Source organism: Cynara cardunculus (genome assembly GCF_001531365.2).
Source record: "Cynara cardunculus var. scolymus isolate 2C chromosome LG 5, CcrdV1, whole genome shotgun sequence".
NCBI classification, from domain to species: Eukaryota; Viridiplantae; Streptophyta; class Magnoliopsida; order Asterales; family Asteraceae; genus Cynara; species Cynara cardunculus.
This window is the reverse complement of record NC_037532.1, coordinates 11540624-11563534: the sequence shown is the minus strand read 5'-3', so window position 1 is coordinate 11563534 and position 22911 is coordinate 11540624. Positions and strand designations below refer to the sequence as shown.

Genomic DNA, 22911 nt, shown 5'->3' with positions numbered 1-22911 from the left:
ATAATAATAAATACCTTTATAACAAAATATATAATTATTAGTTTTTGTCAAGACAATTACACTAAAATAAAAAGTTCATGTAATTTCTAATTTTTATTTTATACATTTTTTATATTATTAATATTTAATAAACTACATAAATTAACCAAAATATATAAAACATACAAAAATAATATCTTGAGAACAATAAAATGAAAGTTTAAATAGATCGAAATACAATAAATAAAATTTGAAAATAGATAAAATATAAAATGGGAGACATTGATATGTTACAAGAAAACTATGTTTTCATTATTACGGAATAGTGGTAAAATATAGACTTGTTCCAATTTATTCCACGTGGTGGGATGAAATATGTCTATTCCACATAAAATTCATGTCAAATGTGGAACAATAATTCATATTTTATATGTTATAGGACAAAATTCAGACCATGTAAAGCAAGATAAGATAAAAAAAATAGTCTTACGTTTGGTATGCTATAAAACAAAAATAAGATTAGAGGTTGTTTGTTTACCTCTTAACAGTTCTATTAAAAGACAGCCTCTAAATCGTTAAGAGATTAATCTTATTTGACAAAAAAAAAATCTACCTTTTAATGGTTCTAAAATTCTCTAAATTATTTTGCATCATGGGCATCCCTTTAACCATTCAACGTTTTAATTTCATTGTAAACGATTACCAAATAATTATATTTAATTTTGCACTATATCATAAGAGTCTCTTAATTATTTTGACAATTTAATTATTCAGCAACCACCAAACAACTCTTAAACTAAGGATTGCTATTTGAAACGATTTATGTTTTTTTTCTATAAAAGTGATTATCAACTTATTATAAGTTAGAATGATTTAACTTTTTCAAAAACTCTTTATTACGGGTTTGACACCGGTATAAGTTGTTTATCCAAATTCAAAAATGCTTATTACCGATGCAACATCAAAATACGTCAATAAGTTATTTTTAGAAGCAATCTCAAACGCCCCTAAATGGAACAAACCTAATTTTATTAGACAAAACTTAGATTTTTCCCCCCACCAAAATACTAGTATCCTTTTTATACATCTCATTAGGGGTGTTTATGGGTTGGGTTGATCGGGTTGAGGACATTTGAACAACCTAACCCAATGTTTGCGGTTTGGAAAAATCTTAATCCAACCCAAACCAAAATGCAATCCAACCCAACCCAACCCGTACGGGTTGGTCGGGTTAGTCGGGTTGGTCGGGTTGATACTTTGGTATATTAAAATATTCTTCTAACTTTTAATATGTTATTTCTCTACTCATAATTTCTTTTTCATCATCAACCATTTGATACAACTTATTCATATTTATTACGTATATCATATTCAGTTAATTTTCTCAATTTATATATATATGTTCACAGTTACTGAATGAGTTATATAAAGATATGAATAGATTGGAAATATGTGTATATGAAAAGCATACATGATAGTGTAATTGTCTAATGTATATATTAATAAAAATTCAACAATCATATTAAATCTAAGAAATAAAAGGATATCGGGTTCGTCGGGTTCATTGGGTTGGATTGGGTTCAAATAATAATAACTCAATATCAATCTAATACCTATGATTTAACAATTTTATAACTCGATTAGACATCAGATTGTTTCGAATTAAATTATTTCATAATGGATTGGGTTGATCGGATAGATGGTTGGCGGGTTTTTGAGCACCCTACGTCTCATGCCTAAACCTAAACTAAAATCTCATCGGCTCCATCCAAATCAAACGCGACTTCGATCCTTCATCGCCTCCACACCTTCGAACTCGATTTCTCCAGGTACGATTTCTTTAACCATAGTATTCGATTTCAATTTTCTCAGCTTCTTCCAGACTCGATTTCCATGGTTCTCGACTCGACCATTGTTGGAACGCCTCCTGAACAGATTTCTTCAACCATGGTTTTCGATTTGAATTTCTCAGTTTCTTCCAGACTCGATTTCCATGGTCTTGGACTGGACTATTGTTGGAACGCCTCCTGGACAGATTTACTCAGCCATGGAACTCGATTTCTGGGTACACACAATGTATTTATTTTGAAGCTTAAATTAGGTGGTTGTACTAATCACTTGTGTTTGATGCAGTGTGTTCGGTTTATAAGAAAATTTAGGGCACCAAGGATGAATTATGTATTAGAAGGTGGCTCGTTTCCGTAATGTAAGTATTTTACTCCATCTTTGTAGTTTGTGAAGATGATTAAATAATGCAAGATGATAGTTTACTTACGATCATCATATCCCAGTTGTTAGAAATGATGTGGATTTTTCAGAAGTAAAAGCATTTTTGTTGAGATTAAATATGGTCATCACTGTGTAAGACCCAAAACGTCATAGAAAGTTATTGGATTTTAGATGGATATTGGTATTGTATACATGATTTAAGGATGTGTTTGGTATTCTGGACATGATAGAACAAAACAAGGATCAATGTTCCACTTTACTCTGCATGTTCCATCCCCATCGGCTGAACAAGGTGGAACAAACCTATATTTTAACAATATAACTCAAGATAAAACCTAAATATCATCTAAAACATAAAATACGTCTCTTTCTTTACATTTTATTCATTCTTTAAATTTTATTTATTGTATTTTATTCTCTTTAAACTTCACTTAGGAGGCATTTGGTTCGTCGGATTCCACCCGAATCCGATGGAATTGGAATGGGCAATTCTGTTGATCAAATTCCATTCCAAAGTTTGGTTACCCTTGGAATGGAATTGATGGAATTAAAATCTACCATTTGAAGGATTTAACCATTTTTTAGGGGAAGTGATGGAATTAAAATCCATTTCATCCCAAATTATGTAAATGAAAAAAATACCCTCCTTACAAGTTACAATGTTTTAACCCTAGCTGCTCCACATTCTTTCTCCCATTTCCGATTGAACACTACTTCCATCTCTTCTGGATCAAACTGCTTCCACATTTTCATCTCGATTGAACACTGCTTCCACATCTTCTTCTCGATCGATTTCAGGTTTGAACACTGCTTCTCTCTGCTTTCACATTTGCTTCGAAAATTTCTTCTTGATCGATTTTATGCTTCCATCTGTTGAACACTGCTATCGTTATCTACACTCGATCGATTTTCTGCTTCCATCTGTTGAACATTATCTGCTTCCATCGATTTTCTGCACACATCTGCTTCCATCGATTTTTTGCATAAAAAAACAGAAAATGCTTCCATCACAAATAGATTTTCTACACCATATGCTTCCTATGTCTGGTTTGTGTATATATAATGGTCTGTTTGCTACTTTTTGGTATATATAATGGTTTGTTTGCTACTGTTTTGTATATATAATGCTACTGTTTTGTGTATATGCTTCTAACAGAACTTTTGACATCCTTATAATGGTTTCTTGTAAATTTACCTTTGAACATGTGCATAACTCCAGTTGTTTTGAACGTGCTATATATATGCTTATTGTTTTTCATGCCGTTAAACTTGGCTTGGATTGGCATTATAATCGATTTTGTGCAGAAGCATAAAAAAACAGAAAATGCTACTGTTTTGTGTATATATAATGCTACTATTTTTTTGCTTGAAGGAGGAAAGACGTGAAAATTGGGTCCGTTTCATGTTGGACCAATGATCAAACAATATCTTTTGGTTACGTTAGACCAATGATCAATTGGTGGTAAATACAATATTTTTTTGTTATGTTGGATCAATGATCGGTCTATATTGCTTCGACAATATTTTTGTTACATATTGCTTGGACAATATTTTTGTGTTACCTATTGCTTTGATGCTATGTGTAAACGCTTGTTGGTAACAATATTTATATATGCGTATTTGATGTGTCAACTTGTATGAACGGTTTGGTTTATGGTTGGTTGGATTTTTTTTCACGTTTTATGTTTATATATGATTCAATACATGGTAAACATTTTTTTCCTCATTAAATGTTAATTTTATTGTTATTTGTAACTAAAAAAATTTATTTTTAAAAAAAAATATCAAAGAAAGTGTATTTGATATTTTTGCATAAATCTCCATGAATCTCCCCCTAGAAGCTTACTCAATAAGCCACATTTTTATATCATGAAGCCACTACCAAACAGTCATATAACTAACCGAATAAGTTGTGACTCTCATTAAGCTGATCAATAAGCTGCTAAGAAACAGACCCAAGTCTTCTCCCTCACTTATCGGATAAGATTGTTGGTATTTGCTACGCCTCCTACTTACCAGGTAAGATTCTTGGTCCATACCATATGCTCACCCATTAAGACAAGTTGCACCCAGTAAGCGGTTGATAAACGTCCACTAACATGAAATTCATGGTAGTGACTAGTGAGTAATTGTTGAAGCGTTTTTCATCGTCAATTGTATTATGCTTTTGAAATGATCAAAGCTATATTTTCAGCATACATCCACCATGGTAGAAGGAGCTCGAGTCCGTCTTAGGGGTTGGCAGCAGGCTGCGGTTGCTCTTGGGTCTGCAGTTGGTGCATTAGTGGACCCAAGAAGAGCGGATCTGATAGCCGCTTTGGGGGAAACAACTGGGAAGCCTGCTTTTGAGAGGGTACTTGAAAGGATGAAAAGGAACCCTGAAGGCAGAGTATGATTTCTACTGACCTTTTATGTAGATGCTTATTGTTTTTGCCGTTTATGATAGTATCTATTACCATATCCTTGTTTCAATTCATGAAGTAGGTAACACCAATAGCTTACTAAACATCATTACCTCATAGGCGAACCTAGAAAATTTCAGTGGTTTGACTATAAAAAACGAAGCCAAGGATATTTTCTTTACAAAATCATCATTGGTCTGTTGGTTAGTTTCTTGGTTTTTGTATGTGAAGTCTTGTGTTCGAGTCTTTTATACCAAATTTTTTCAGAAACATAATAATTCTGAAATTAAAAGGTAAAAACTAACAAAATGATACAACTGGGATTCGAATCCGTGCCTTGGAAGGGGCGAAAAGAATGTGCAAACCAACTCTACCAAATTGAACTTTGTTATTATTGTAGTTTCAAGGAGTATATGGTTGCACCCAACGAAATAATACAGTGACACCTTTCAAAACCCTAATTTTTTTTACACTATGACTGAGGAACAAAGCCATGGCCCGTGCCACCGTATGCACCATAGTGGGTCCGCTCTTGCATTACCTTTCATACATACTTGCATGAGGTTTTGTTAAGATTTAAGACATTGAGGTTAATTGGTATGTCATAGATTAGTTACATAACACATGTTTCAATGGGTCATGGATTTATGGCTACCTTTGACTTTGATACTTGAAAGCTAGTGTTTTTGTCTTTCATTTTTAATGCCACAGAAACCAAAATGGACCTAGTAAATCCCATGTAGAAGTAGGGTTTGGGAGTAGGATGTATGCAAACCTTTTTTCTATTGCAAAAGGCAGAGATGTTGTGTTCGTGAAGACCCCCGAGTCTCGAGATGTCTTTCCTCTTAATGGTTGTAAGATACTCTCTCCACCCCAAAATAGATGTCCACAATGAAAAAGGCAATTATAGAAATTTGTGATTATTGCACTTTTTAATCAACTAAATGGCAGTTTTACCTTAATAATAGATGAAGTAAGAGCATTTCTAACATATTCTTCAAAATGGAGAAAATATGGATTTTGGGGATTTTTGGCATGCTTTTTGCTCCAACAGATTCTTCAAAACCTTTCTCCAGAATGGAGAAAGTAGGAAGAAAGCGTAAAAATCTTCAAGTTTAGAGAACACCCCGAAAATGATTACAATGAAAGAGAAACACTATTTAATATACTTCCACCGATAGGAAACTTCGAAATAAATATTTAGAATGAGATAATATTTTATTAGAGGAAAGGAATATTTTAATAAATATAATCAATGTTGTAATGTCCAAAATGGAGAATCTGTTGGAGATGAAAGTATTTTTGTTTTGAAATTTTGGAGTTTCATTCTCGATTTTGGAGAATTTGTTGGAGATGCTCTAATGAATTTATCCATTTCATAGTTAGGGGTAGAATTGTCAAGTAGACATTTATTTTGGGGCAAACTAAAATAAAAATGTGGACACTTATTTTTGGACAAACTGAAATAAAAATGTAGGCACTTATTTTAGGACAGAAGAACTAATTGGTATCTGACATTGACATAACAAGTCTTTCTATTTCAGGAAATACTTTTGGACCGGCCTCGTGTCATCTCTAAAAACGTAGGACACGCGTGGGACCTTCCAGAAAACACATTTGGTGCTGCGTATGCAAAGTTCATGGGATCTAGAAACTTCTCCCCAGATGATCGGCCGCCAGTGAGGTTCATGGAAACCGAAGAGCTCGCATACGTAGCTATGCGTGCACGTRAAGTGCAYGATTTMTGGCACACCCTCTTTGGCCTTCCAACCAATTTGATTGGCGAATCGGCCTTAAAAGTCATAGAGTTCGAGCAAATGTTGCTTCCAATGTGCTTCTTGTCTGTGATCGGAGGAACGRCAAGGTTCAACGACAAGCAACGATCGCTGTTTTACCGGCATTACTTTCCCTGGGCAATTCGGGCAGGTATGAAATCGACCGATCTTATGTGTGTTTATTACGAGAAGCATTTTCATGAAGATTTAGAGGATGTAAGACGGAGATGGGGTATTTTACCCGCTCCTTCCATTTAACGGTAGTTTGATTCGGTTTTCACGATGTTCGATAGGAGATTCGGGAGGGTTGGTAAATCCCTGATGTTATTTCGATTGAGATATACCGAGTTAGTTTGGTCGAGTTGGCAAATAAGAGCTCTTATTATGTTTGTAAAGACTGTAGCTGGGCACAACATATAAAGTTTGTAGTTGAATTATGAATTAGATCAACATGTTCACAAGATAATTGTTATTTATTGGAATTTTAAATCTATTTTTTCAATTAAATATAAATAGCTTTTTTTCTTTCAAGATACACAGAAGGAAAAAAAAAACTAACTATTATGGGGAGTTATGTTTGGTTTGTAAGATTTGAAATAGAATTAAATTACATTATTTATAAAAAAATATATTTTTTATAATAATGATAAAAATAATTAAATCATCTTCTTATTAATTGATTATTACAAAACGAGTGTTTTTAATATATTTTAAACCATTATTACATATAAATCCTATGAAATCTCGTGAAATACCAACCGCATGGGATTTCAAAATCCTATAAGATCCGGTTTGTTTTACAGGAATTGAATGGATTTAGGGGATTTAGATATCAAATCCATTTTAATCCCATATTTGGTTTGTGGGATTGTCTGGATTTGAAATCTTAAGATTTAATTAAAATTCTACAAACATAGAATTTTGAAATCCTTAGGGAGTGTTTGGGATTTCACCGGAATTTATAGGATTGTATGAAATAAGGTTTTAAATTTTTTTAAAAACATTTGTTTTGTAATAATCAACTAATAAAAAAGGAATTAATTATTTATAAATAATGGAATTCAATTCTATTCCAAATCTTACATACCAAACACACTAATGACTTCAAATATATGCCAATCCAAATCCCTCCATGAAATCCAAATCATTCAAAAACAATCCTGCAAACTAAACGGACCCTAAGTACTTCAAACCAAACATGAGATTGAAATGAAATTCAATTTACAAATTCCTCCAAATCCAATCCAATACCACAAACCAGACGTGACCTTAGTAAGATTCTCAGTCCTTGTCATGCTTACCAGTAAGGTAAGTGAAAATCACCAAAGGGCCTTTGGCCGCTCGGTATCCGAGCCTTTGGCCTCCTAGGAGGTCAAGGGTTCAAACCTCATCAAAAGTGAGGAAGGTGCGTGAGTTTAATTGTTGCATTGGCCATATATAAATATTATATACTTCAAAGAAAAGGTAAGTGGCACTAGTCACTAGGTAAGCGCTTAATCAGTAAGAGTTTGGTAAAAGGCCCTTTAGATAGTATGATTGACAATGCCCTCATTGGCTATATGGGGTGTATAGTGCATAGAGGGTACATGAGGATTATTTGTGAGATTGTGAATGAGGGCCTATATCCTACCTCTTTGTTTATTAGTGTGTGAGTCAAGTTATGTCCCAAAAAGAATTGTGCTAATTCTAGCAACAACATAATTACTAGGTGAATGGCCAATAACCTCAGAATTATTCAGGCTATGAAATCAAAGGTGACATTCAATGAACATGCGATCTTGTAAAGAAACTAAATCTAAAACTAGAGAATTATCCTAGACTTAAAAGGAAAAATAAAATTGGAGACTAAAGTAATGTGATTGAACTTGTCTACTCCAAAGAAGTAGGCTTTGAAGCCTGAGTTGCTATCTCCTGCACCCTGACTTCTTCCTTCAACAACAAATTCTCTTCCACCAGCCTTTTGTTGTCTGCTTTCAAACTCTTCAACCTCTTCTTCAACCTTTTCATCTTCTTGTTGATGCTCTCCTCCAGCCTTTCTTTGATCTCCCTCATCTCTTTCATTGGATTCTTATTAGACTTTTGTTACAATCTCTGTGGACAATAAACCGGTATTCTACCACTTTATTACTTGAAAAACGATATTGAGCCATATTGTATACTTGCTTTGTGGTTCCTTTTATAAGTCTAAAGGTTTGCGAAATAACCTACCAGCTATGCGTGCACATAAAGTGCACGATTTCTGGCACACCCTCTTTGGCCTTCCAACCAATTTGATTGGCGAATCGGCCTTAAAAGTCATAGAGTTCGAGCAAATGTTGCTTCCAATGTGCTTCTTGTCTGTGATCGGAGGAACGACAAGGTTCAACGACAAGCAACGATCACTGTTTTACCAACATTACTTTCCCTGGGCAATTCGGGCAGGTATGAAATCGACCGATCTTATGTGTGTTTATTACGAGAAGCATTTTCATGAAGATTTAGAGGACGTAAGACGGAGATGGGGTATTTTACCTGCTCCTTCCGTTTAACGGTAGTTTGATTCGGTTTTCACGATGYTCGATAGGAGATTCGGGAGGGTTGGTAAATCCCTAATGTTAATTTTATTGAGATATACCGAGTTAGTTTGGTCGAGTTGGCAAATAAGAGCTCTTGTTATGTTTGTAAAGACTGTAGCGGGGCAGTTTGTAGTTGAATTATGAATTAGATCAACATGTTCACAAGATAATTGTTATTTATTGGAATTTTGAAACTTTTTTTCAATTAAATATAAATAGCTTTTTTCCTTTACGAGGAGTTCTGCGTGGTTTGTAAGATTTGGAATATAATTAAATTACATTATTTATAAAAAAATATTTTTTTATAAATAATGACAAAAATAATTGAAGCATCTTCTTATTAATTGATTATTACAAAACAAATGTTTTTAATATATTTTAAACCATTATTACATACAAATCCTATGAAATACCAATCCCATGAGATTTCAAAATCCTATAAAATACTGTTTGTTTTGCAGGAATGAAATGAATTTAGGAGGATTTGGATTTCAAATATATTCCAATCTCATGTTTGGTTTGTTGGATTGTCTAGATTTGAAATCTTATGATTTAATTGAAATCCTATAAACATAGGATTTTGATAGTGAGTGTTGGAGATTTCACCGGATTTCATGGGATTGTAGAAAACATTTGTTTTGTAATAATCGATTAATAAAAATGTAATTAATTATTTATAATTATTTTTTATAAATTATTTATAAATAATGGAATTCAATTCAATTCCAAATCCTACATACCAAACACACCAATGATTTCAAATCCCTTCAAATCCAAATCCAAATCCCTATATAAAATCCAAATACTTCAAAAACAATCATGCAAACTAAACGGACCCTAAGTACTTCAAATCAAACATGAGATTGAAATGAAATTCAATTTACAAATTCCTTCATATCTTACCTTCAGATTCAACCTTTGTATGTGATTTATTGGTTCACAAAAGGCAGATTTAAGAAGCACAAAGGGGGCGAATGTGCATCCGTTCTATCATCTTGACAGTGAAAAAAAGTGTTAAAAGTGTCTTGAAAGTGCATCCATTTTTTTTTATTAAATCCATGAATTTCTAGTCTACTAAAAGAAAATTGGTTACATGAAGAATATGGACACATGACGTATTCTTGATTGTTCCTGATTGACAATGAAAATGCGGTTCTAAAACGAAGAATATGGCACGTGCCACCTTATTATTTCTCCATTGAAGGGTAACAAAAATTAGGTTTGTGAAAGGTGCAACCGTATTAATTTATTATGTGTCACCATTTGTATTTTGAAACAACAATGAGAACAAATTTTATTTGTTAGAGTTGGTTTGCAAGACTTTTATTCCACCCTAGACCCAAGTTCGAATCCTGTTAATATTATTTTCTTAGTCAAATGTTGTCACCATTTGGAGAAAAAAAATCTTTATATTTGTTTCTTATGGTCAAACAATGCCACCGTTTGATTTTTTTTTATAGTCAAATAGTCGCACAATTTGGAAAAATTTATGGGTCCGTCAATGGAAAAAATCCTCTTGTGACCACGGAGGTTCAAATGCGGTGACTCTCGACTATCCGTAAAACATGTGATCGTCCTGGAATTAGTCGACTTGCATAATGGGTTGGATATCCAAGATAATAAAAAAATGGGCAAAATGCACAAAATAACAATCTACTTTCATAATTTTTTTTATTATAGCATTGTACTTTCAGTTTTTCTTATTACAGCAATGTACTTTCAAACTATTTTTTATTAAGACATTGTACTTTGAAAAATTTACYCATTATAGCATTGGGTAACCTTTTGATTTAAATTTACCCATTATACTAGGTTTCCATGCCACCTCATTGTCCACGTAGGCTGTCTACATGTATTATAATGATGTGACTTTCTTACTACATCATTGTACTTTCAAAATTATTTTATTATATCATCTACTAGTTCTTATTAAACACTGTATTTTAATTTTAATATTTAGATATTTTACATGTTATTTAATAAATGTATTAAATGAATTTAATTTTTTTTAAATTATTCATTAATATACCAATATCAATAATACTAGTAGAACACAACTTATCTCGCTAATACTTTTAAAAACATATGTGTTTTTTGAAAAAGAGAAAATAAGAATTGTTCTTTTTTTACCAAAAAATTATTATCTTTTAAAGAATATATTATATTTGTTCAAAAACTTTTTACTTGACGTATAAATATATTAAATTAATTATATTTTTTTGAAATATTTATTAATATAACAATATTAAAAAATTGTAGATAACAATTTATTTCGTTAATATATTAAAGAGAACTTTAAAAGATATGTATTTATTTGAACAACATAAAATATGAAAAGTTACATTTTTTACAAACAAAATATATCTCGAAAATAATGTTTCATATTTATTTAATAAATATTTTACTCTAAGAATATTTAATTTGAATGCAACTTAATAATAAAAAGTAAAAAAAAATTAAATATTTTTAAGATCATAGCAATAAAAAATGAAAATCAATAAAAATAATTTGAAATAGATTTTTATTTTAATTTTAGTTAAGTCATCAAAATGATGTGTTATCCACATCACCTCATTAAAGCCACACAAGCAATAAAGTCAAATGGTTAACCGGTTTAAAAGGTAAAAGATTACGCATTGCTATTATGGGTAGATTTTTTAAAGTACAATGTCTTAATAAAAAATAATTTGAAAGTACATTACTGTAATAAAGAAAAACAAAAGTAGAATGATATAATAAGAAATTTTATGAAAGTAGATTGCTATTTAATGCATTTAACCCTAAAAAAAATATATCCAGTTATTAATTTTTAAAAATATTTTGATAACATGACCAACTTTATTTCCAAAAACAACTTGATCAACTTATTTAAATTTGTATAAATATGTAACCAAAGCGTAACGCCAAAACGAAAAAAGTCAAAAAGAAACTGACATTTGGCGTTTGAAACGTGCACCGCCCATCAAGTCATCTGGCTGGTACGTCGTCGTTTCAAGGCTTGATCGCAATTCATTTTTTCTAGATCAATAATTCATAAATTCAAAAAAGATTGTTGTATTTGAATGTACTCGTAAAGGAAAAAAGCTATTTATATTTAATTGAAAAAAGAGTTTCAAAATTCCAATAAATAACACTTATCTTTTGAACATGTTGATCTAATTCATAATTCAACTACAAACTTTATATGTTGTGCCCAACTACAGTCTTTACAAACTAAACAAGAGCTCTTATTTGTCAACCCGACCAGAATAACTCGGTATATTTCACTCGAAATAACATCTGGAATTTACCAACTCTCCCGAATCTCTTATCGAGCAACGTGAAAACCGAATCAAACTACCGTCAAATGGAAGGAATGGGTATAATACCCCATCTCCGTCTTTACGTCCTATAAATCTTCATGAAAATGCTTCTCATAATAAACACACATAAGATCGGTGGATTTCATACCTGCCTGAATTGCCCAAGGAAAGTAATGCTGGTAAAACAACGATTGTTGCTTGTCGTTCCTCCAATCACAGACAAGAACCACATTGGAAGCAACATTTGCTCGAACTCTATGACTTTTAAGGTCGATTCGCCAATCAAATTGGTTGGAAGGCCAAAGAGGGTGTGCCATAAATCATGCACTTTACGTGCACGCATAGCTACGTATGCGAGCTCTTCGGTTTCCATGAACCTCACTGGCGGCCGATCATCCGGGGAGAAGTTTCTAGATCCCATGAACTTTGTATACACAACACCAAATGTGTTTTCTAGTAGGTCCCACGCATGTCCTACGTTTTTAGAGATGACACGAGGGCGGTCCAAAAGTATTTCTTGAAATAGAAAGACTTGTTATGTCAATGTCAAGATCCCAATTAGTTCTTATGTTCCAAAACAAGTTTTCAAATTTTTATTTTAGTTCGTCCCAAAAATAAGTGCCTACTTGACAATTCTACCCCTAACTATGAAATGGATAAATTTATTAGAGCATCTTCAACAGATTCTGCAAAATGGAGAATGAAACTCCAAAATCTCTAAAACAAAAATACATTCAACTCCAACAGATGCTCCATTTTGGACATTACAACATTGATTATATTATTAAAATATTCCTTTCCTCTAATAAAATATTATTTCTCTTTCTAAATATTTGTTTTCCAAAGTTTCGTATCGATGGAAATATATTAAATAATGTTTCTCTTTCATTGTAACCATTTTCGGGATGTTCTCTAAATTTGAAGATTTTTACACTCTCTTCTTGCTTTCTTCATTCTAGAGAATAGTTTTGAAGAATCTGTTGGAGCAAAAAGCATGCCTAAAATCCCCAAAATATATATTTTCTCCATTTTGGAGAATATGTTGTAGATGCTCTTACTTCGTCTATTATTAAGATAAAACTGTCATTTAGTTGATTAAAAAGTGCAATAATCAATCACATTTCTATAATTGCCTTTTTTTCATTGTGGACATCTATTTTAGGGTGGAGGGAGTATCTTACATCCATTAAGAGGAAAAATATCTTGCGACTCGGGGGTCTTCACAGAAACAACATCTCTGCCTTTTGGGGTAGAAACAAGGTTTGTGTACTGCCTACTCCCAAACCCTACTTCTGCATAAGATCTACTAGGTTCGTTTTGGTTTATGTGGCATTAAAAATGAGACAAAAACACTAGCTTTCAAGTTTCAAAGTTAAAGGTAGCCATAAATCCATGACCCCGTTGAAACATGTGTTGTGTAACTAATCTATGACATACTAATTAACCTCAATGTCTTATAATTTTTAATGTAGTGGTTAACATATATTTGTTTGTTTCACATGTACTTGATTCACAATGTGAAACTTTTTAATATGTTTGTAAAACAGAAAAAATGCATGTAAAAGAGTTTCACATTGTAAAATAAATATATGTTAATCAGTATTATTTAATACTATATTTAAATCGAAAAATCATGTGAGATAAAATCTTAAGGTAGAATTTTTCACAAATCTTACAAATAATAGAGTAATTAAATAATTAATATCAAAGATAACAAATTTGGAGAAAACATGACTCGTTTAACTTATTATAACCTACTACGACCCATATTAGACACATCATAAACCACTACGTCTTACTAATACATATTATAACTCGTTTAAAATGCTTGTTATGACACATTTAGCACCAGTAAGACCCGTATGACCCACTACGAACTAGTAAGACTCATGATGACCAACTAACACATCATATGACCCATTTAGAACAAATATGACCTCTTTAACCTATAACCCACTACGATCCATATTAGGCACAACATGAACCATCACGGCACATTAATACTGATTATGACTCGTTTAGAACGGTATGACAAATTTAACATTACTATGACCCGTATGACCCACTACGAACTAGTAAGGTTCATGATAATCCACTAACACATTATATGGCCATTTATAACAATATGATCCGTTTGACCCATTTCAGTCTGCTAAGACTCATAATGTCCCACTAACAAATCACATGACTTATTTTAAACAAATTGAACCCATTTAGGACAAAATGGAGGAAAGTGTCATTTCAATTAAAAAGAACCATTGGAAAATCGTCGGTAATTGAAGAAATGATTCGAATGTTAACCGATGAGATTTTACAAGTAATGGAAATTAAAAGGAACACGGTTTTCAGACGACTTATTTAAATAATAAAAAGTAAAAGAAACCGTCAGAAAACTGTCAGTAATTGATAAAAATTTTTGACGGATTTCCGACGAGTTATTAAAAATAAATAAAAATTAAAAAATTTGAAAGAATCGTTGTAAAATCGTCGAAAATTGATATATCGACGGTTTTCCAACGACCTATTAAAATAAAAACAAAAATTAAAAAAATTTAAAAGGAACCATCGGAAAACTGTCGGTAACTGATAAAATTTTCCGACATTTTCCGACGACTTATTGAAAATAAATAAAAATTAAAAGGAACTATCGGAAAACCATAAATAAATGAAAAAAAAATTCCTACGAATTATTAAACATAAAAATAAAAATTAAAAAGAACCGTCGGTAATTGATAAAATTTTACTATGGCTTTCCGACGACTTATTAAAATAAATAAAAATTAAAGAAACCGTTGGAAATCCTTTGATAATTGATAATTTGTTCTGACGGTTTTCAAGACTGATTAAAAATAAATAAAAACTAAAAAATTAATGGTGCGGTCGGAAAATTGTCGTTTTACCTTAGGTAATTACAGACGATTTTTGCCGTCGAAAATAGCCGTCAATGATACCTAGTATTCTAGTAGTGAGCCAAGTAAAGTTATATTTTCATGTAACCTTGCCCGAGAAAACACACCGAAGGGATCGTGGATAGCGATCGGTGCGAGGTCAGAGGCAAGAATAGGCGAGGAAATAAGGACATCTGGAATGTTTGGATGAGAAATAAAGGCTTTGCAACAAGCGGAGTTGTACCGAAATTCCATTTTCAGGGCATACGAGAAAAGGATCGCGTCTGATTAGCTATTTGATGAAGTGATAGCTAATCAAATCATACAAATAAAACTATAGGCAAAGATTAAAGAGACAAATGAGCGAGTGGACTCTTGTCAATCAAACATGTAGCAAAAGGTTATTCAAATTGGTGATAGAGAACAGTGCTCCCAAATCTATATCAAGAGTGGCTTAACAAGTCCTTCAGTAGCCACACATGACAAACTTTTGAATGTGTAATACATGTTAATATTCCAACTTAAAGACTCTCATTGATTTGATGATAAATCCTTTTACCTATCGAAGTATATACTATTTCTGTTATTCAGTTTCAGCGATCATTACTGACTCTGTTCAGTGATTGTTGAACATGTATTGTAATTTCTTCAGAGATTGTTATACTTCATGAAGACAAAACTCACACTACAGACCCTTCAGAATGACGTTGTCTTTAGCAGGTTGGATACCATTAGAATGATGTTGTCTTTAGCAGCCTAGAGAAGATGGATTGCATTCCAACTTGATATCAAGAGCGCGTTTCTGCACGGTGTATTAAAAGAAATCGACTATGTTGAACAACTAAAGGGCTACATCCAAAAGGGGCATGAAGACAAAGCCTAAATGCTTAAGAGTCATCAAAGGTAAATTGATAGTGGGCCTGTTGTGCAAACTAGATGAATGTGATGTTATGAAGGCCTACATCGATAGTGATTTTGATGGAGATATGGATGGTAGCATAAATACTTCTGGTTATGTGTTTATAATGAGTAAGGCGGGTGATAAATGTTGATTTATTAACCTTATTTGCATTAATTTTACAATATTTTAGGACTTTTCACTTCTCCATTTGAGTCTTTATATTCTTTTCTTTCTTAATTTTGTGTTTATGGAGTTTTGTGTGTAATGTATAAATTCTATTTATTTTGTATGATAAAGTGACCAAAAATCTCATTTTCTGATCAATCATTTGAATTCCTACAGAACCCCACATGGACAGTCTTACACGATGCTGCATGACCAGACCCAGACAATGGACCTTGGATACTTTTGGGCTTTGCGTTTGAGCCAAAATTTTTGGAGAAGATTTAAGGTATATGGGCTACACTTTTTGGGGCCCTTTTGTCAAACTTTGGTCGCTATTTAGTGATGGCAAAAAATCGGTATCGGGTTGGGCCGGATCGGTTCTAATCGGTCCCAAACTTTCTCATAACCGGTCCTAGCGTAATCGGTCCTGGTCGAAAATGGTAAGACCGGTAAAGGTTCTTCATAACCGGTTAAGGGCCGCCGGTCCCAGTCCCATCCAGTCCTGGCATTAAAAAATAATTTTTTTTAATAATATATATTTTAAATACATTATAAAATTTGTAATTAGGTCACTCAAATACACTTTAAAAATGTGTTTTAATATAATTAAAATTACATTGTCTTAAAAAAATACATTATAAAATTATTTTAAAATACATTTATTTATAAAATATTTGAATTTTCAGACCGGTCCATAACATAACCGGTCTCGATCCCACGAAACTGCCAAAAACCCCAACTGGTCCCGTTTCCTGTCCTCCAGCGGTTCCGAGCTAAGCCAGGCCGATTTGGCCATCACTATGGCTATATAAAGGAGCTTAAGCAATTTTTGTTAAAAAGGTGAACAAATTAGTTAAAATTTCTAATTTGTAACTTAAAACACTTTAGAGAAACTCACGCCTACCTCTTTCTAGTTCCAAGTACATTTTGTCTTTTATGCTTTATCCTTCTAACTTTTATGGACCGGTCCGAAAAGTTGGTAATTATCGTAAACTTTATTCCAAATACAATGCGAAGGATCAAAAATCCACTGTAGTCCATGGGTTATTATCTCAAAGACCGAAACGTTTATTTTTAGCATGTAAGTATTTACGAAATGTTATAAAACTTTACGCCTGAGTTACCATTCTAGTCATTTATTTTATTATTTACTTGTTTTAATTTACCGTTTTAATTTTACTTTTCGCATACTTCACTTTTTGTCATTTATTTTATTGTCCTTTACTTTAAGCAATTTACTTTCCATCATTTGCATTCCGATATTATTTAACTTCAGTATTTATTTCAAAAAACTCATAACTTGCGCAACAAATCTCTTTCTTTAATTAAATACTTGCGGAAATTTACTTTATTTATTCTTCCATCTCCGTTATTTACTTTTTTGTATTTATATCTCCTGCAAAAAGAAACCAATCAATGATGAGTTAATCGTCGTAATTTGGGGTGTAATGGAACATTAGGATCGAGACCGATGTGATCTAATATAGCATTTTTATCTAACTATTTATTTTGGGTTAAAAATATTTCATTGAATATTATATTAAATTAATTGACAACTAATTTTATATATGAAAATGCATTAACTTCATAGTTAAGATAAATACAATAACTCGAGATAATATAAGAAGGCTAAAAATAACTTTAGTGCCTGACAAGTGCTATACTTTGTGCGGTGTAGGATGGTAACATAGTGTTGTACTAGGATTTACGACGTTTAACATAAATGATATCATATCGATAGTGCTCCGACCTGTATGTACTCTTGGGAGGTCGTCTGTCCTAATAGTTGGATATCTAGGACTGGACAACTGTACTAATTTAACAATACTATTGACTCTCCGAAAAATGTTATAATTTCTTTCCAATGAATCATTTGTGTCAGTCCTAACAGACCTTTACATAATTTGCTTCTTTTTACAACTAATTTTTTGGAGTTGATAATTAACCAATCAAACAAAAGATTTATTCGAATTCGCTATTTGAAATCAATTTTTAAAGACTGGATCTTTTTAAGAGAATTTACAATTCATCTCTGTGGGAACGATATTCTGTACATGTACCATTATTACTTGTTACAGTACGACAGTAGATTAAAATGTATACTTGCATCAAGGTCTATTTTTACATTTAATTTTTAAGGTAGTGGAATACTGACAACAACAGCTGTGAAATGGAGCTCTAAAATGCAATCGGTAGTCACTTTGTCAAATATGGAAGCGTAGTATGTGGCCGCCTTAGCTTGTGCTTGTCAAAGCATTTGAATAAGAAGAATTTTGGAGAGCTTTAACCGGTCGTAATATGAGAATACAACAATTCTTTGTGATAATAGTCCTTCAATTAAGTTGTCATAAAATCTCGTGTTTCATGGAAGAACAAAACATATGATTGTGAGGTTCCACTTTTTATGCAAGAATTAGTTAAAGACGACGAGATTGAGTTTATGCATTGTGGAACTCATGATCAGAGGCGGACCTAACGTAAGGAGTACGGTTGCCTATGAAACCATAAAAATGTAGAGCCTAAGTGTAAATTTTTTAAGATATGTTTGAGTTTGGCTCCAAATGTCAAGATTACCAGGAGATCTCAGGTTCAAATCCAAGGAGGAATAAAAATCCTCTAGTGGCCACGGAGGTTCAAATGCGGTGATTCCGGACTATCTGCAAAGCAGTTGGTCGCATTGGGATTAGTCGGCTCACATAGTTGGTTGTATATCCAGGTTAATAAAAAAAAAAGATATGTAAATGTGAAATTATAAGCTTTTTGGTGTGAAACCATAAACGTTAAAACCTTTGGGAGTTTAAATGAAAAATTAAGAAATAAATCAACTTGTAGACGCTGGTTGGAAATAGTTACGCTTTTAACCTTTCAAAGACTTTAAGTTTTATTTAATTAATTATTAGCTAAAATATATTAAAAAGTATGTTTTTCTTTTAAAATTACACCGTTAGAAATGTCTCGTCAATATCTCTGGAACGAGCTAAATATCGAGTATTTTTAAAATTAATTGTATTTTTAACGTTAATACAAATAAAAAATAACATATTTTTAACATTAATTGCATGTGTGTATGATAAATGCAATATTTAATCTCTATTAAATACACATTTGACTCGATGTTTTCCATTGATTCTTGTTGAACTAACTTTCTAATAAAATTTTAGTGTGAACTTTAGGGTTATTTGTTTAAAGTTAATTCGGGGTTAATTTTTCGACTTCGTTAATTTAGGATCAAATCTGTAAGTTAGTTTGTTTATACTTCATGTAAACTCTTTAAACTTTAGAGTTTATTTGTTTATATTTGAGGTTAATGTGTTGCATTCTGATCCGATCATATAAAATCACCACTGAAAATTTTAGCAGAAATGAATCAACAATCAATCAGTTTTAGAGATGTAAGAGATACTTAAAAAAATATTAGTGCATTTTTTTTAATAATTTAAATATTTAATTTATATTTAAAATGACCTAAAATATAACAAAAACGTAGTCAGTATAATTTTGTAATTAACTTTTTAAGTTTTATTTATTTCGAAAATTATTTTGTGATACCAATACCAAAAAAAATCCTGCTCACGAGCAAGTCACTGACATTATGACCAAACCTTGAGTCTCGAAACCTTTCAGAACATGCGAAGATTACTTAGGGGCCGTTTGGTTTGTCATAATCCGTCGGAATTTGATGAAATTGGAATGGTCAATTTTGTTGACCAAATTCCATTCCAACGCCCATTCCCATGGAATTGAATTGAATTCCAAAAGATTCCCTGATGATTTCAATGGTCAATTTTAATTGACCAAATTTCATTCCAACGCCCATTCCCATGGAATTGAATTGAATTCCAAAAGATTCCCTGATGATTTCAATGGTCAATTTTAATTGACCAAATTTCATTCCAACGCCCATTCCCATGGAATGGAATTGAATTCCAAAGATTCCCTCATTTGAGGATTTTCACCATTTCTTCTTAAAACTGATGAAATTGAAATCCATTTCATTCAAAATTGTGTAAATGACAAAAATACCTTCATTAGACTTTTAATAACCCTAGCCGCTTCATTATCATCTATTGTTCTACCAATCGCTTCCTATCAAACGAACGCTGCTTTCATCTTCTTGATCGAACACTGCAGGTCTATTTCTCAAACCTGAATGGACTATTACTGCTTTCTGCTTCGATTTCTGATTTCTACATGAATGAACTATTACTGCTTCGATTCTGATTTCTCCATGAATATTGCTTTCTGCTTCGATCTTTGATTTCTCCATGAATGAACTGTTACTGCTTTGATTCTAATTTCTCCATGAACACTGCTTCCTGCTCGATTTCTGATTTCTCCATGAAGACTGTTACTGCTTCGATTCTGATTTCTACTTCGAACCTAAACCTGCTTTCTGATTTTTTGCAAACTGCTTTCTTGCACAGAAATGTGATTCTTAGATAACTTGGAATGCAAGTTTGATATAATTATAATCAACCAAAAATCTTTGTTGTAATTAGTCACATAACTTTATCATATTTTTGATTACTAATCATAGATGATATAAGAAATATATTCATTATCTGATCAAAGAAAGGATATTTTTGTATTTTTTTTATTATTCCATTCCAATTATGTTGTAAACCAAACAGGGAGATTCCAATTCATTAGACAGATTCCATTTTATTCATGCCAACCAAACACTTGGTCAAACATGATAACATTTCATTTCAATTTCTTCATAAACCATTTACAAACCAAACACCCGTTAGAGTTATAAGTAATGAAGATACAAACTAAGGCCCTGTTTGTTTTTACCTAAAAAACACTTAATACCCTCTTATGTCTGAATCGGTCAGACCTTAGGGTATTAAGTGTGTTTGTTTTTTTTTTTCTTTCAATTAAGAGCTTAAAAACTCTTATTATGTCTGAATTATTTAGAGGTAACATTTTCACTTAAAACCTCTTAATTGCTTTTAGAGCTTCCAATGCTTGCAAAGAAAGCCTAGATTTCAATGATTCAGATTTCAGACGTAAAAACAAACAGTCTAACTGATTCAGATTTCAGACTTCAGCACCACCTCTTAAAATTCAAAAGTGAATTCAGACTTCAGACTTAAGCACCTCTTAAAAAACAAACGCCACCTAAATTTCTTTTAGATTCTTCAGTTCTAAGGATTTGATGGGAATGGGTCTACGATGACTCATTCTTTAGCTCGGTCTTTGTAGGGGCTGTAGCTGAAGCTCAGGAAGGAAGGGGGCCGTTTACCTGTTTACCCAGTAAGTGTTTAATGTTAGAAGTTAACATTATAATTTATTTTATTGGGTAAGATTGTAGTAAATCAAAACATATCTTATACAACAATTAACCTGATAAACGCTTATCCAGGTAAGAGTCGTCACCCTCACTTACCGGGTAAGACTCTCCATCCTTATTATCGCTCTTACCGGATAAGACTCTTCATCCTTGTCATCGTTCTTATCGGGTAAGACTCTTCTTCCTTGTTATCGTTCTTACCGGATAAGATTATTGGCCCTTGCCATTTTCATCCGTTGAGAAAAATTACCCGGTAAGCACTTACGGGGTAAACGTTTAGTAAATTATGGATTCATAGTTGATCAACCAAATAAAGAGTGCTGAGTACATTGTTTATGGTATTTTCATGGTTCCAAGAGCGGTCGTAATGGGCATATCTTATTTGCAAAAGAAACCTTTCAAATCAATGGGGGAGAACAAGCTGTAAATTAACTGGTGTAAACTTTTCCATTTTATTTATAATATTTACAAAAGATGCATATATATATATATATATATATATATATATATATATATATATATATAGATAGATAGATAGAGAGAGAGAACTCCAAGAAACCCTACAACTAAATAACTATATACACACACGACACGAGCAAAGCTTCAAACTTTTTGTCTTCATGGATGCCGAGCCAGCGGTGGCGGAGTGTTTTCCGGGTACCTCCGTCTTCCGTCAACGCTTTCGCCTTTTTTATTTGCATAAAAAAAGTAACCAACTGCAGCGGCGGTGGCGATACCGGCAACAACCATCGTGGCAGGGCTCATTGGCATATTCCGGCGCCCCATCCACTTCCCACCTCTCAAATCGTCTTGGTTTCCGGTGGCCATTTTTTGATTCACTTGTTCAGAAGGAAAGTAAACTGGAGTTGTTTATGGTTTTGGATGCTGCGATCGATGGTGTTGGCTCCATTATCTTATTCAAACAGTTTGCTTACGTGGAAGAAAATTGCAGCTGGTTTGTACACGTGGCGGCGTTTGCTCGAGGGCTGTGATGACTTCGACTTGTTTTCATTTTCCAGATGAGGCGTTCATGGGGTGATGTATCTGGTTTGTATTTGAATTTGGTGATTGATGTCGATCGATAATATTCATTGGATCAACTTTCAACTAATCAATTAATTCACTTATTTTAGGTGGAACGTGGTTTGTAAAATGTTTTCGAATAAATTTAGTTTCAAAGGAATTAAAATGAAATCTTATTAGTAGGTTTGACATTAAAATAAAATTTGTTAAAAAATTAGAATTTGTCTGTTTAATTTACATAAGGTAACTTTAGAATTTGAGGGAAATATTGGTAAATGACCAAAATATCATTTTTTTTTTAAAATTAATTTTAAAACTAAAAATACTTTAATATAATAACTAGTATGGAAACCGTGCGTTGCACGGTAGCATGAGTACTTTGATTAATAATCTGAA

At 32.4% G+C, this 22911-nt stretch overlaps 1 protein-coding gene and 1 pseudogene across 3 annotated transcripts; one reads left to right on the top strand and one right to left on the bottom strand.

The window, feature by feature from the left end:
* Positions 1–1699: 1699 nt before the first annotated feature.
* On the top strand, positions 1700–6833 carry LOC112513242 (ubiquinone biosynthesis protein COQ4 homolog, mitochondrial-like). Of its 3 annotated transcripts, none has more exons than XM_025119450.1 (4): positions 1700–1808; positions 2113–2185; positions 4403–4597; positions 6155–6833. In XM_025119450.1, the coding sequence occupies exons 3-4, from the start codon at positions 4415–4417 to the stop codon at positions 6641–6643; spliced, it is 672 nt and encodes a 223-aa protein (XP_024975218.1). In that variant the 5' UTR covers positions 1700–1808; positions 2113–2185; positions 4403–4414; the 3' UTR covers positions 6644–6833. The 3 variants fall into 3 exon arrangements, with proteins under 3 accessions (XP_024975218.1, XP_024975219.1, XP_024975220.1); XM_025119451.1 differs by lacking the exon at positions 1700–1808 and adding an exon at positions 1832–2044; XM_025119452.1 differs by lacking the exons at positions 1700–1808; positions 2113–2185 and adding an exon at positions 2799–3006.
* Positions 6834–12282: 5449 nt separating this feature from the next.
* On the bottom strand, positions 12283–20463 carry LOC112512818 (annotated as a pseudogene).
* Positions 20464–22911: the final 2448 nt, after the last annotated feature.